The sequence below is a fragment of the Danio rerio genome, chromosome 17 (assembly GCF_049306965.1).
Source record: "Danio rerio strain Tuebingen ecotype United States chromosome 17, GRCz12tu, whole genome shotgun sequence".
NCBI lineage: Eukaryota > Metazoa > Chordata > Actinopteri > Cypriniformes > Danionidae > Danio > Danio rerio.
In genome coordinates, this window is record NC_133192.1 from 21,543,263 (window position 1) to 21,559,647 (window position 16,385).

At 35.1% G+C, this 16,385-nt stretch overlaps 2 protein-coding genes across 5 annotated transcripts; one reads left to right on the forward strand and one right to left on the reverse strand.

Annotated features, from left to right (window-relative positions):
- Window positions 1-96: 96 nt before the first annotated feature.
- Window positions 97-4,567, reverse strand: bnip4 (BCL2 interacting protein 4). The gene is given in 5 exon segments (NM_212693.2): window positions 97-626; window positions 712-941; window positions 3,565-3,631; window positions 3,722-3,869; window positions 4,350-4,567. Coding segments are annotated over 5 exon segments (534 nt in total). The 5' UTR covers window positions 4,393-4,567; the 3' UTR covers window positions 97-580.
- Window positions 4,568-6,183: 1,616 nt separating this feature from the next.
- Window positions 6,184-15,904, forward strand: smndc1 (survival motor neuron domain containing 1). Of its 4 annotated transcripts, none has more exon segments than NM_212601.2 (6): window positions 6,184-6,358; window positions 6,843-6,962; window positions 12,792-12,934; window positions 13,383-13,541; window positions 14,957-15,110; window positions 15,199-15,904. In NM_212601.2, coding segments are annotated over 5 exon segments (714 nt in total). In that variant the 5' UTR covers window positions 6,184-6,358; the 3' UTR covers window positions 15,337-15,904.
- Window positions 15,905-16,385: the final 481 nt, after the last annotated feature.

Genomic DNA, 16,385 nt, shown 5'->3' on the forward strand with positions numbered 1-16,385 from the left:
ATAAAATAAGATAATTGATAAGTAATAAGTGTAGCAGATTTTATTAACTTGGATGCAAAAACTGAATCATTTAAGCATGACTTAATTGGAACATTGTTATTTCGGCAGCACTGTTTATTGTCTTTTTTAGCACGTCATATTAGAAAAAACATCAGAATATGTTTTTATACAGCTCTAAATATTCCGTTTAACATAGATTTACATTTTCCAAAAATAATGATTTGAAATGCTACAAAAACGGCCACTTGAAAGGACTATAATGTGACCTGGCCATTAAATAATAAAAAAGAAATCGTAATAATCCTCATGCCTTTATAGTAACAATAATCAAAAAATCTGAAATCTATCAGGCCTATTTCCTGGTTAATCTAATCCGATACCCTTAAGGACGGGATTAACATTTCTTAATTCTGAGCCAAAGTCCCCACAGGATAACCAAAGAAAAACAATACTGAGAGTTTTTATCTCTCATGATATTTTCAGTGTTCTCTTACATCTCCTGGAGGAAAACAAAAGGCTGTGAGGCTTTTTCTAGAGAGGATCTCACAGAGCGACACTGACACAAACTTTATCTGCTGATTCAGATAGTAGAGCACTGGGTTGAGAGGCGCCGTCCAATACAGATCCTGCAGAGACAGATTAAAAATAGCAAGAGTGAACAAAAGAGTGATAAGCAAGAGGTCGGGCTTTATAAATGCAAAGTTGTCTCACCCCAATCCAAGCATGAGGATGTGTGTCAAAACCAGAGAAGGCAGCAGTAACTTCAGCAAATCTCTGTCGATCTCCTTGTCATCTTTGTCTGTGTTTGTGTTGCATATTCTGTTCCGCTTTGGCCGTTTAATTATAAATGCTGTGGGTGGTATGTTTTCTGGCCGACTGGACCAGTCGCTGATCCTTGCAACAGCTTCGGCTTCCTGTTTGCTCTCCAGCACAACTTCCCCCTAGAAGAGAAAGTGGAAAAGTTAACAATGCATTCAGATCATTTGGTCATTTTACTACTACTGATGTCTAATCAAACTGTTAGTGTGTGATTCTGTTTTATAAAAGCATGTTTAAGGGTGAACACATGGTTGTGAAAATAGATCTGGGTCATTTTGTGGCAAATCAACCAAATTTCAGAAATATATATTTTTTAGAAGAAATATGAACATAAATAGTGATGAAATGAGATTGAGAGATTGATGGGATTTTTTTGTCTAGTTTCTAGTCCAAATAATAATAAAAAAATCTTAAATCAAGAAGAATTTTCTACACAAGCAAAACTTATTGTCTTGTTTTCAGAAAAAATAATCTTGTTTTTCTTTTGACATAAGATTATTTTTCTAACCCCACTGGCTATTTCGTTTGTTTGAAGGAAAAACTCACTGCATATTAGCAAATTCATTCTAAAAACTAATTGTAAAAAATTTATTCAAAAAAAAAAAAAAAAAAAAAAAAAGATTTAAGAATTTTTAGATATTTGGACTAGAAAGAAGACAAAAAATCTAAGTAAGAAAAGCAGTTTTTGCAGTGTAAATGCTATAAAGGTATATTTATTGTTTTATAATTCTTTACTACATACTTTTCCTCCATTTTTATGACTAAAAAATGCATAAAATGCTAAACAGATTGCTGAAGTCACTAAAAGATTTATAAATTTGTGTAATAATAAAATAATGGTGCTGCCATTTTCTTAAATTATTCAACTTTGGTTCCAAATGCCTGGAGAAAATGGTCCTTTTAACACTTCTCTATAAAGCAGTTTACTACAGTAAATATACATTCATGATATGTTTTTTTTTTTTTTTGTTTAATCACTTTTTATGTTTGTTCTTTTTCAGAATAAAATATGAACAACATAAAAAAATATGAGCTGACTGTAGTAAATCAGCGTAAGTACTGTTAACTACAGCTATTTTTGTTAAAATAAAATCCAAAATAAAAAAACAAATATTATTGTAATGAAGCACAATAACTCAAGCCTATTTCACATAGTTTCTAAGTGAATTATTACTTTTTTTCAATTTTGAAAGCAGAAAAGCATTTAATCAGTCCAAATTAAAATATTGTAAAGAAAACAATAATAAAATAATAATTATATAAAGGTCTCTCTTTTGATTATAAAAAAAAAAAAAATGTTTATATTTTTAATTTTCATTTGACATCACGATCACACTGGACAACCAAATGCATTTGTTCAATTGTTGATGTTTTGCATCAACATCTGTCCACAGGAGGCTTGACAAAATGAAAATAAAATAGATACATATAAACAACATTATAATATAATTATTATTATTAACAACATTATTATAACATTATAAGAATATAATAATTCTTTACACAAAATTACTGAGGGCAAAAGCAGTAAAAACTGTTTTGTTTTAACCACTTATTAAGAACACTACTAAAAATATTTATATTACTTTCTAATTTTAGGCTAACGGATAAATCATTCTACAATTTGGCACCCCTTAACAGAGAAAACAGACTGGCCAAATGAGGTCTTACACTTTGGCACTAGACAGTGACCATTAGCACTTGCTCGTGTGACTCTGTGAGAGGTTTGAGGCCTACTGATTAGATTTGAAACCACCATTGGAACATGATCATTTAAACGTTTAAAAGCTAATGTAAGATAATTACATTTATTAAAACTATAAAAGGTTAAGTTTACATAAAACATCACAATGATGTCATTGCATTGGCTTTAAGTCCAACATTTTAACTGCTTGTTTATAAATCGATAGTCAATAGGCTTCAATGTAGTTGAAGAGGCTTGTAACCATGATGTAATGCAATACGTCAAGTGAGAGAATATCATTGTGTGCATGTGTAATTTCACAGTTTGATTTATTAAAAACCTTCTAATAAAAAGGAAACCTTCTTATATTTTTAACATTTATTCATTCATGAAACCCATACTTATCCAGCACGTTTTTACACAGAAGATGCCCTTCCAGCCGCAACCCATCTCTGGGAAACATCCACACACAATTATACACTATGGACAATTTACCTAATCACCTATACTGCATGTCTTTGGACTTGGGGGAAACCCACGCAAACGCAGGGAGAACATGCAAACTCCACACAGAAGCGCCAACTGAGCCGAGGCTCGAACCAGCGACATTCTTGCGTTGAGGCGACAGCACTACCTACTGCGCCACTGCGTCACCATATTTTTAACATGACTATCAAATTTTAAATTAACGTCTAGAGTTATGCCAGGATACTTAATTTCATTCACTTCTTCAGAAATTTTATTTTTAATCAGCCCCTCAAATTTATCCCTTACAGGCCTATTTTTTATAGAGAAGCACATAGAAACTGTTTGAGAAAAAAATGACATATTAAAACATTATATTTTTAACATAAATATATTAACAGGTCCAAATGATGATGATAGAACATTACTTCACCCATATTTTGACATTTTATTTCCACATGACTTATTTTGAAACATTTATGTAATCACTTTCATTTGCAATTAAATGCATTTTATATAAATTTTGTGGATGACTAACACAATTCAATATTTAAAAGGTTTTTATTTATAATGGCAAAGTTATGAACCCATTTTACCTGTGCAATGGTATGTGTGTTGAAGACAGCTGTGTTAATGAGGGGAGGTGTCTGGACACGTCTGGGACTAGGAGGGGGAAATAAATCACAAAAACCACTGTATTTAGAATAATCACTGGATCTTTTAAAAAGCCTTATAAAAAGCCTTGTACACTACCTGCTACAGTGAGAGCTTGTTCGTGAACTACTGCTAGATTCCCTCTGTGCTTCCAGAAGCATTTTCTCCAGATCCATGATATCAGACAGGGCTGGAGTGTCCTCACTGTGTTCACTACTTGAATCAAAATGAAGCTCTACCCACGAGTCTGGATGGGAAAAGTAAATCAAGGTAACTAGAAAGTCTTGAGAACAGCAACTTAGAGAATAATGAACGGCTAATTTCGTCTTTCAGATAAAGCTTTACATTAATCATACATGCTGAACTACCCTTGGTGTAAAAAAGATCCAAAAGTATGTCAAAAACCGTCATGTCGTTTGTATGCAAGTCAATAAATCTCAATATAATTGGTTGAGAGAATATGGGGTCACTGTGAACGCCTTTTGAGCGTTAACAAACATTTGTACTAACAAAAATAGAGCAAGTGTTTGTTTTAGCAAACAAGAAGCTGCTGACTTGGCAGTATGACACAAACTTCTGCATTGTTGAGATTTATAACAGAAAACATGATTTGTGTAAAACCCAGGAATACGAATAAACAAGTCACTGCAGCTTTTAACAGCCCTGTTGATTTCGTTAGCTTTTGATGCTGGCACATTATCTAATCGAGCCAAGTTGCATAACTTACCGTGCAGACTTTCTTCCTTAGGAATAACTTTTTGCGCTGACATTGTTGTTCCTTTAAATATTGTTCACTCTTCTGAATGTAGTGTTTACTAAATGTTATTTGTTTGTTTCTAAAGAGAAGGCAATAGACCAAAGGCTGTAGGTGCTGAAAAACATTAGAGACAATATCGCGCTCCTGGAAAACACTGACGAAATCTTTTGTTTACAGACTAATGCTGCGCTCTGATTGGCCAGTCGCGAGACCAATCATTTCATCCTACGTGGGTCGAATATGAACTCTGGCGCGAATGCAGAACGCATAATACGGGTCCCTATGTTTGTGGGTGATCATGACTGGCTTTACCCAAAGATTCTACTCCTCAGGATCTTTAATGTGAATGACATCATTTATTGACTTGTAATAGACATTAGGAAAGATGCCTTTCTAATCAACAACAATATGGTTGGAATATATTTGAAAGTATTAAAAGCTAAATATTTGAAGGTGAAACCAATGTTTTGTGCTTTTTATAATGGGATTCTTTCATATATAAAACCCATTAAAATATAGGAAACAAAAAGTGCATTTAATCTTCTGTCTTTGATAGAAACGTATGAATTACAGGGAAACTCCTAGCCCCATTTTTACATTTAGTTATGTATTATTTTCCTTATAATTATTTTATGTAACATATTATTTGTTCCTTATTTGTAATGTAAATCTGTACTGATGATGCCAAGTTGTTATACATTACTATGTTCAATAAAAAATTAAAGACATGCAGTATAGATGAATTGTGTGCGCTAAATTGTTCATAGTGTATGTGTGTGAATGAGTGTGTATGGATGTTTCCCAGTGATGGGTTGCAGCTGCAAGGGCATCTACTGCGTAAAACAAATGCTGGATAATTTGTTGGTTCATTTCGTTGTGGCGACCACAGATTAGTTTTTCTCAGTGGTTTTGTTGCATTTCTCACAACACTATTTACATTTGCACAACAGTTAATGCATTTCTTAAAACAATTAGTACAAACTGCAAAACCTAGCTGATAACATGCAAAAGCACGTCACTTGCTCAAAATGGATAGCTCATTCCTTAAAAGCAAAGTATGATGCCAATCAAAGTGTCAGTATCATCAAGATGAAAAGTTCTGACTCCTTTGTTTATGAACAAGATAGTCAAATGGCTTTGTCATGTTTCCATTATGACAGTTTACTCTGTACATTATTTCCAATGCAAAAAAAGTCAGATTTTGGTGACATACACAGGTTTGTAAATCATTCATGAAATTGTTCAATTTAGAAGACATTTTCAGGAAATTTTTAAAAATCTTTTATAATATTAGCTTGACAGATTTTGACAACTAGTTCAACATTTTTGTATGTAATGACTCAAGTAATGATTTGAGGACTATTAGTTTTATATGGAATGACTATTCAGCATTCACAAGTTTAGGTAATTTTGACTGTCATGAAAGCAAATGAAAATGTTATAAAACAGCAGAGTTGTATGCAAGCAAATAAGCAATTGATGCATGTATAAAAGCATTTGCAATTTATTGGAAGGAATGAGAAACTGCTACTATGATGTGCACAAACGACAAACTGTTTTGAGAAATGCATTAACTGTTGTGCGAATGTGAGTAGTGCGAGACATGCACCAAAGTCACTGAGAAAAACTAATAATCCAATTTAATTAACCAGCTGTCTGTTTAATACTACTGTTATTATTATCGTTGTTGTTAGTATATACCTTTGCTCCACTTGGTGCAAAAGATCGACGGTAATGCACAAAAAAAACAGTGTTACTGCAGAGCCATTACTGCTTTGGTAACATCGCGACATCACTTTGTTCAAGCGAGAGTGTGGCGTCACATCCGGGAAAGGTCGAGGCGACGAGAACGAGAGGAGATCCAAACGTAACAACAACAGCGGCATTTCTTTTCACGAAAATACAGTAGTACATGGACAGTTAAATACATAAAATCATCTGTTTTTTATATATAAATAGTATACTCGGAATATTTAAAGGTAAGCCTTATGCTACAGAATGATCCTGTATTCCTGTTTATAATCATATAAACATGGCTTCTGCCGAGCGCGAGGCCTTTCGCTCGCTTTATACATTAATCGCTGATGTGCATATAACTTGAAACAAAAAACAAACGCTTTCTGATATTCAATGAATGGGTTAACAATTGTAATACGAGATTAGTATTTAACAAATAAATAATCAAATATGTCCCCTTTAACGTGTAAAGATTATAACGGGTTCCTTACGACATCTCAAGCGAATAAGTAACGTTAGTCAATTGTAGTACATGACTTATTAACATATCTATAAACAAACAGGAGTGTACTTGTAAAACTATTTTGGTAGGATTTGGATAATAACGATGTTGAACAGCAGGTTATGAGTTTTGAAACAATTATTTATAAGTATGATGAGATAAGGTGGATGTTTTGAGGCCTGTTTCACTTGTCATATAACGTTAATAAGTGTTTGATTTTTCAGATGTCTGAGGAGTTGATGAAGCAACTGAGCAATTATAAAGCTCAGCTGCAGCAAGTGGAAGCGGCGCTTTCTATAGATCCAGATAATGAAGATCTGCTTAAACTACAGAAGGACCTCCAGGTTTGGGGCACAATTATTCCCTATTTGTGAGCCTTTACTAAAGTCGAAGGGAAATGTGAGTTGTATTATTATGGTATTGTTGGTTTTATATTTGCACATTTAGAGTTTCTCCTTAATAAAACAATTTTATAAAAGTATGCTTTGCAAATTTTAATCGGTGAAATCATATTAGCTATCAGTGTTGGGTAAGTTACTTTAAAAAAGGAATAGATTACAAATTACTCATTACTACTCGAAAATTGTAACGTAATAACATTACTTAAAACTTAATGTAAAATGTAATCTGATTACTAATTACTTTACTGTGAAGTTACTTTTAAAATAAATAAAATATACCTTTAAAAATACAAAATAAACTGCAGCCAGGGGTGATAGCGTTCCGGCACCACGCCGGATTTCCGGCGTACTGTGGCTGCGGGTAGGGTTGTGACGGTGAGGAAATTTCCCCACCGGTTAATCGACATGTGACAACACCGGTAATACCGGTATCACCGTGGGAGTGGGCATTTTTTCATTTCCTCTTTTTTTCTGCTTTTAAATAGCTTATAAATGCGTGCGTATAATACTTTCACTTTCAGTTTTGTGGGAGTTGCCAATTCGGTGTCAATTGAATGGACAGAAAGGAAACTACAAAAAAAATTCCTGTTATTAAACAAAACATAACTTTTATTTACATAACGAATAAAACACAACACTGCTACAGGCTGAAAAAAACTGTGTAAGTTGGAACCACACAAATAACAACCATAAACGCCTATGTTATATATTAACAGCTTAGTCCTTATGAACAATCCGTTTATAAAATACATTATTAACGAATCTATAGGCTATTGAAGAATAAACCGAATATGAAATATGATCCTTGCGTAATGATCACAACTAAACAAGCGAGCACTCATTTTATATTTAAACTATATGAAAAAAAATTAAGAATTGGAACATTATGTAAAAAATCAAAGGGCAGGCTAAATAAAAGCGCCTCGTCAGAGCTAAACATCACCGCACATGTGTCAGTTTACAGCTTTTGGAAAGATCAGACAACCTATACAGATCACACAATCTCAATAAACAACATGTAAATGTATAAATATTTCGATAAGTATTGTTATGGAATATTTATAACTAAATGATCTTGCTTTTTGGTTTTATCGATACAGCTTTGATCTCTCTTACAAGCGGCAGTTACAGGCGCAGCATAAGGGCGTCTCACACTGTCAGTGGCGGAATACACACAGCACTGCCAAGACGTTTTATTTTTATTTATTTTTTTTGTTGCAGATTTGCGCGTTGTTCCTTTAAAAAAAAAACCCTTTTATTTTTTAATTCTCTCAAGTTAATGTTGTCTATCGAGTAACTATCGAGTCCCTCGGATTGGAGTTCAGTGCGCATTAAGACTATTGACCAACCGCCCTGTAAGTTTAAACACTACAGGTCCACAGCTCTGGTGTGGTATGAATTAAACGTTTTAAATGACAGCGAGACATGCTACGTTTAGTTTTTATTGTAAAATATACATTATAACCCATTACACGGTAAAATTATATGTTTTGAATGGCTTGCCTATTGACGGCGTATAGCCGTTAATTAAATATGCTGAGCATATTTTCATTAAAATTAAAACACATTAATACAAATTAGCCACCCTTTGATTTTTTTTCGTTTACGTATATTTTTATCAAACGAAAAATGCAATGAATTGTTAATTTTAGTTTTCATTTTATTAGAATTAATAGGCCTATAATTTATAGGCTACACAACTCATATATTTGGCTCCAATTGCGTTTTTACAGATATCCTACCAATAGACTTTTTTTTGGCTCAAAGACATTTATGGCTATTAATTTCAGAGGTGCATTTTGATAGATTTCGTAAAGGCTTCAGCTATTCTACCTGTCAGCTGCACCTGCCTAAGTTTTGCAACTTGACTTGTGTTGTGGCTCGATGTCTGAAAGAGAGAGAGAGAGAGAGAGAGAGAGAGAGAGAGAGAGAGAGAGAGAGAGAGAGAGAAATCAGTCCTCAGATTCGATGTGTGGCCGCACGTCTCAGTTACTTTATTGCAGTTTTTAATATTGGCTCATCTAAATAAACTTTTCATATATTAAAAGCCGAAATATTGCCAGACAGAAGAAGCAACTTTCGGTTTTTGAAGAGAGCGGCCTCAGTTATAAAAGATGCGCGCACACACAGGATTCGATCTTTTTGGCCTAGACATTATGGATTTTTTGACATTAAACACATAATCAAGTGGAAATAAGCTGAACTTCGGAAAAAGTCCTCACGTTGCCACGATGTTTCTCTGCAGTTGGATTGTCAATGGCGCGGCATTGCTAAATCACTCGTTTTAATTAAAAAAAGATAGGCTATTTATTATTAAACATTGTGAGATGATGGTCGCGTGATTTTTTTTAAAATGAGAGTATGCGTTGCGTATTTGTCTGTTTGATCAGTTTGCCTTCTCAGATCATCACGACTTGCCTAAAATAAAAGATATAAAACAGTTCAAGTATAAAACAATGGTAGCTTAAACGTTAAAGAATGTGTGCTATTAGGCGCATAGTTTGCTTATAAAAAGCTTGCAGGACATCGAGGCGCCAGAGCAATCACTTGCATTTTTTCAGTGGGAGCAATTTAAAGTTATCCGTCATTTTTGCTCACAAAGTACGAGTAGTACATCAAAAAACGTTACAGCGTTTTTATAAAATAAAGAAAACCAAAATTATGCGCTTTCTGTCGTCTTTGAACAGGAGCGCTTAACAAAATGAAGCAAAATGTAGGCTATATGCCTCACAGACATAATAAATATATTTATAGAAAGCTTTAAATTATTACTTAACGAAATAAAACAAATCGAAAACAAAAAAACTCCTTCATGTAATCCGTAAAGATGAATTTCTCTCTAAAGGCGAGTCCAAGAGGAGATTGCCAGTCAGGATCTTTGCGACACTGACTCAGAATAAGTTTATTAATAAATAATTAAGATATGTCCTTACTCTTTCCTCGACACATTCATTGTTATTTGTTTTTGCCGGTGCTTGGGGCGAGTTTTAGCTTATTGTGTGCGCTTGAACGCGGATTCACAGTAGCAGTTTTAACATGGAGTGACACGACATCTGACGTACAGATGACACTGGCACATGCCACTGAGTAGTGACACTTCCGGTGGCACGTCCGGTTTTCCACTGTCATGTGTCACTCGCTATTGGCATGTGTAGTGACCTGTGTCACTCAGAGTGTCGCGCTGCATGTCACTGCAGTGACATCGACACCCGGCGAAGCTTATGACATTAATTAACACGAGCAAAACCATATTTAATCATTGCGCGACTTTTAACCTAATTTATCGCGTCGCAAATTAGTTTATTTGCTGAGCTACTCCACGATGTTTTAATTTAAACGCATTTATTTTATGTATTCCTAGTCATACTTCCGTACGTAATATAGTCATTTGACAGTACATGTCAGTCAAATTTATTGTGGCATGCTTATGTATGGGAGGGGTTACACTTATCTGTTGTACTGTATATTATTGCATCCTGGCAGTTCCTTTGTTCCCTACAATATGGACTTCTCTATGTTTTTAATTCATTTGTTTATTTTATTATTTAACTTATTTTCATTTTAAGGTATTTCAAATAATATCCTTTAAAAAGTTATAATAAAATGCATGTTGAAAACTCGTAACATATATGCATGTAAGATAACAGGTGTCATTTGCCTAATGATTTTTAAATATTAAAGCAAAGAGACTTATAAGCTTAATGTGCTTATAACGTGCTTAGACTGACATCTACTGGCACATGTCACAAGATCACTGACACTGGCATGTGTCACTGACATTACTGGCATGTGTCTAAAAAGAGCCACTTGACAATAATGATGATCAGGGTTACACATAGGCTGTTAATATATTTGGGCCCAGGGGCCCACAAGTTATGTGTTAAAAGTGCGTTGCATACATAGTACCCCCACCCCTACTCACCTCAGGGGCAAGGAAAAAAAGTTCAGGCTCAGGAATTTTTTCCACTATCAGCCCTGTGCAGCTCTTTTAGTAATTTAATATTCACTGGAAAACATTACAATGGGTTGATCACAACAGCTTGACATATTCAAAAGACTTGGAGTTCACCGAAAACTTAATATTCTCATCATTTACTTGTTCCTGTTTGTCTTTTTTTAACACAAAATAGTATAACTGGATGCCTGTAAGCACTGACATCTATGGTATGAAAAAGCACTTCAGTGTTGGGGTGTTGAAGTGTGTTTGTCTGAGGTAATTAACCTACCTAAATGTGTATATTCCAAAGTATAAAGCTAATTGGTCAGTTCTAGTCATGTGACTTGCAGTTTTCATCTGGGTGCGCTCGCAATGTGCATGCGCACATGCTAAGAAGACATGATATGTGAACGGCCCCATAAGCAGTCACGCTTCCTCTTCACGTTCATACGACAACTTCACTCCCGATCTTGCACAAAAATCCAATTTAGCTTGTTTAGGCTGAGTTTGGCCGTTGTGTATTGGGGTGCCGGTGTCCTCCTTGGTGACGAGTATTGTTCTAGAATGCTTTCTGTTCAAGTGCTTGAAGAAGTTGCTGGTTGAGTTAAAAGCAGTTTAAAGTTCTTTAGAGACTGGACGTAGACTGCATTACACAAAAACATTTTTGATTTACACTCAAAGTAATGTCTGTATTTCCACTTGAAGAAGCAACCACTCTCGTCAGCAACCATTTTAGCTTGCGTTCTCCAGCAGTTTAAAGGCGTATGCTAATTAACTGACTTTGCAGCAGAAAACGTGACTTAAAAGAAACATTTTTTTTCTTTCAAAAAACTGTATTTGTAACTTAAGTAACGCAATTACATTGACTTTAGTAACTAATCAAATTACACAAATTTAAAATGTAATTCATTACATGCTGCGTTTCTCAAAAATTTTATTAGACTAAAGTAACGCGTTACACCCAACTCTGTTAGCAATTAAAGTGTGCTAATGTTGTTTTGAAGTCATATTTGCGTCCGATTTTAGACTGAATATTCAAAGTAGCATGGTAAACAATATAGGGACCATGTTCCAAATTGTCACTGTTCAAAAATTAACAAATGTGCTAAAATAAAACCAACTTTACCTCAATAGTTTTGTTGTGTTTATAAGGATCTTTATACTTTGTGTGTTGATTACTGTTATTCAGTATGGAAATAAGAGACTTTTGGTCATATCTAGAGTTATATACATGCAATGTTGCTTATTACAGTTCATGGCTGGCATCAGAAATGTATCACTAAAGCAGATTTATTTTATGACCTTTAAACATTTTCAGTCAATTCAAGTTGAGCTTTGTTTTCATTTCACTGCATGTATGGACAAATGTCATGTCACGCAGGCCCACGGTGCTACATGAATAACACAATCATAAACATGAACACAACACACTGTAAAAGCTATTTTAAACTATACATAAACTATACACAATCTAAGACAGACTCTACAACTATTTTTTACAGACAACAATATTGTGCAATAGAGGTATTTAAGGTTGATTTTTATAAGTTCTCAGCTGAAAAATAAGAATCCCGCTAAATTGCAAAATATGCATCATCAGTCCCATTTGTTTTGTTATCCTTTTTTTTCCTACACATGACAATATGAATATGTGTCAATATTTTTGGTCAGAACCAGACACATCAGAGCCGAGCCATAGTTGTGAACACGTCCCAATTGCCTTTGTGCAAAAGTAGTAACTGAAGCGGATCCCAGATTGCCTCTGACTTGATGAATAAAGTGACTCTTCCTAAGAAGTCTAGTGATCAAATTATTGCTGTTATGTATTACTCTAGGAGGTGATCGAGTTGACAAAAGACCTGTTGACGTCACAGCCAGCGGAGGGTACTACCAGCACCAAAAGCTCAGAGACGGTTGCTCCGTCTCACAGCTGGAGGGTCGGAGACCATTGCATGGCCACCTGGAGTCAGGACGGACAGTGAGTATCACACAAACACAATGCTGGGAGGTATATAGGGAATTTATGTTGTTAAAGGGACAGTTCACCCCCAGAAAAGAGACGACTACCCTCAAGAGGTTCCAATACTTTTTCTTTAGTTTTATTTCATGTTAAACACTAAAAATGATTTTTAAAGCTGAAAACCGGTAAATAAACACCCGCCACAGTTTGAACAATTACAATGGAAGGCAATGGTTACCGATTTCCATTATACATCAAAACATCTTCTGTGTTTGACAGAAGAAAAAAAACTCAAGCAGGGTTGAGACAAGTGAAGGGTGAACAAATGATTAGAAAACTTTTATATTTGGACGAGCTGCCCCTTTAAAAGAGCAGAGTGGGATTGTGGCCGGCTGCATTTGGACATGCCAGAGGGGTTGAAGTATACATTTGTACTCACCTGCTTACAGTGGTGTGTGATTAACAGGGTGTATGAGGCAGAAATTGAGGAGATTGACAATGAGAACGGCACAGCAGCTATCACCTTCGCTGGCTATGGAAACGCTGAGGTGATGCCACTTCACATGCTCAAAAAAGTGGAGGAGGGCCGGATAAGGGACGAGATAGATGGAAAACCCAAATCCAAGTAAGTACATTTTCAAGTTAAATGGAAATTAAGTTGCATATAATAGAATTACATTGTTGCAAGACAAAACATGGGTTTAGTTTCAGTCAGAAATTATGAAAAATAAGGTGTTGGTAGTCCCAAGGTATATTAAAAGATCTATGCACATATGCTAGAATAGTGTTGCACAATATATCGCTTCAGCATCGATATCGCAATGTGATCATTCGCAATAGTCACATCGCGAGTATATGCATGTTGAGTCTGGATTTTAATCATTTTGCAAGTGTTTTTTTGAGGCCTGTGACTTTGTGAGGGGTTTAAATACATTCAGGCATAACAAATTGTAACATAATTTTTTTTAGAATGTGTTATTTTATTGATTTATTTATAAAATGAAGACTAATACAGTTATTTTACATTTGATTATTCAATCACTGTATACCTGAATACTGGTACACTCCTTGGAAAACAATACAACACTTTATTTAATTACTATCTTTTTCTTTATTGAATTTATCTATACTTTTATTATATTTTATGCACTCCCTTAATCATTCCAATCAATCTAAAATGATACATTTTTCCAAAATAGTTATTCAATTCATCTGGTGAAATTGCATTCACAATATACCAGCAGGCTGAGCATACTATAAAACATCTGAAATGTTGTTTTGGTCATTCTAAAATGCCTTAACCGTTTCAGTATTAGTGTTATTATATTATTAATGACCTCCAGAACTGTCATGAGTGTCTGTGCTCTGCGTCTCACGTCTTCAAATACCACCACGCATTCATTGTGTGTCAGCATTGTCTTCTTGAGGCGCAAGCTTCTCCTACCACAGCAAATTCCGTTTTTACTTTTAATATTTAGTGCCAGTTAATCAGGAAGTGACGATTTTGTTCGCTTTGACTTGTTGGATGGAAATGCTGCTTTATTCGCATGTCTTTAATGCAATATTCCAGTTTTTGTATAAAGTTAATTTAATGCTAATGTGTCTTGTGGGCCAGATTAAGATTATGATGGTATGATAACCTTGGATAAAAATATTGTTTTCTGTCCACCAGTGTTTTGATGTCAATGGTCCTTTTGCTGCTGAATATACTGTTGCTCTAAAATTGAAAGAAAATAATAATAAAATAACTAATAAATAAAATATATTCCTTGACAACATGTTGAAAAATAAATTACATATGCAGCAGGAAAGGTATAATATAACACAGAAGTTTATCAGTTTTAAAACCATGACCTTCTAAACTGTGCTAAACCTTGAAACATGTTATCGTATCATTTGCACTCTTGGATATCGGACGAGTGGACTTTCTGTCTTAGCATTTACCTTTAGCATGTGCAGTTGTACGAATATAAAACCATATCAAGTTTTTCCAACAAAAGGTTTTGTACGTGTGTTTCTGATGTTCTGATTTTTGCTTAGGAAAGAGCTGCAGGCAGAGCAGAGGGAATACAAGAAGAAAAAGGCCCAGAAGAAGGTTCAGCGCATGAAGGAGCTGGAGCAGGAGAGAGAAGATCAGAAATCCAAATGGCAGCAGTTTAACAATAAAGCATATTCCAAAAATAAAAAAGGACAGGTGTGTATGAGTGGAAAATGCTGACTGATCATGCCCTTTAAAAAAAAAAAATCCTTTCCTAATGCTCATGTTGCATCTTTCTCTTTAGGTTAAAAGGAGTATATTCGCTTCTCCAGAGAGTGTGAATGGAAAGGTTGGCGTCGGCACATGTGGAATCGCTGATAAACCCATGACCCAGTACAATGACACTTCAAAGTATAATGTCCGGCACTTGATGCCCCAGTGAATCCCCTTGTGTTATGTCTGTTCGTCTATAATCACCCATCATAAAAATGAAATAAACAAAAGCCCACCTAGAATTCATAAACCATCCGATTGGACATTGAATGAATATAGTAACACATTTCCCCTTGTTATATTTCCACTAATAGTGGGTGTGTAGTCTGTGGATGTTAGAGCTGTTCTGTACTGAACGAGTCTCTGAGTGTTGTAACTTATGAAGCGTCAGTCCTCAGTGAAGGACAGCTCTCATGGTTAGTTTTACAGGGTCTCCTCAAGCTGTCAGGACCTGATCTGATCGAGCGCTTGAGGATGCAAACTGTGCTTGATCGATTTTATAATGTGTTGAACAAATGTATACAGAAAGCACTGGCCTCCCTCATACTTAGTCCAGGTAGGGAAGACTGATGCTGTTGAACAGATTAAGTCACTTTTTGTTTTTTTGTTTGTTTTGCTCTGGCCATCGCCGTGTCTAATAAGCATTTTTCTGCGGTCCATTTGTTGTTACATTTGCTTTTCAGTTTTCTATATTTACATATTTGAGAGGAATAAAAGTTGATTTGTTGACATTTGTAGAAGAATTTGTGATTATTTACTTGATTTTTTTTTTAATTGACAGAAAGAGTGTATTAAAATAAATTTTAAGCTGTAGCCAGGGTATTAAAAAGTCTTTCAAGAGTTTCAACTTAGCTGATGATTGATAATAAAGCCTGTTTGGCATGCTGTCCCAGGAGAAAGCCTTAAGCTTATGAGGCTCATGAGATGCTCTAGACCTGGGCTCCCTCCCGTTTGCTGGGCGAGAGGGGAGTTTGAGCGCAGGTAGATCTTGATGAACTCCCCCGAATTATTTCTGGCTAATGACGGGTATGGATGGCTGAGGAGAGGTGTACTCCTTAAGAGCTTGGCTAAGGTATAAATTTTGTGTGTTCAATTTACTTAGGTTGTGTGTTATTGAACTGTGGGAGGAAACTGGAGAACATGGGGAAAACCCTCGTGAGCACAGGAAGAGCAAACTCCATACAGAAATCACTGGGCTGCCATGTCGCCCTTCTGGAA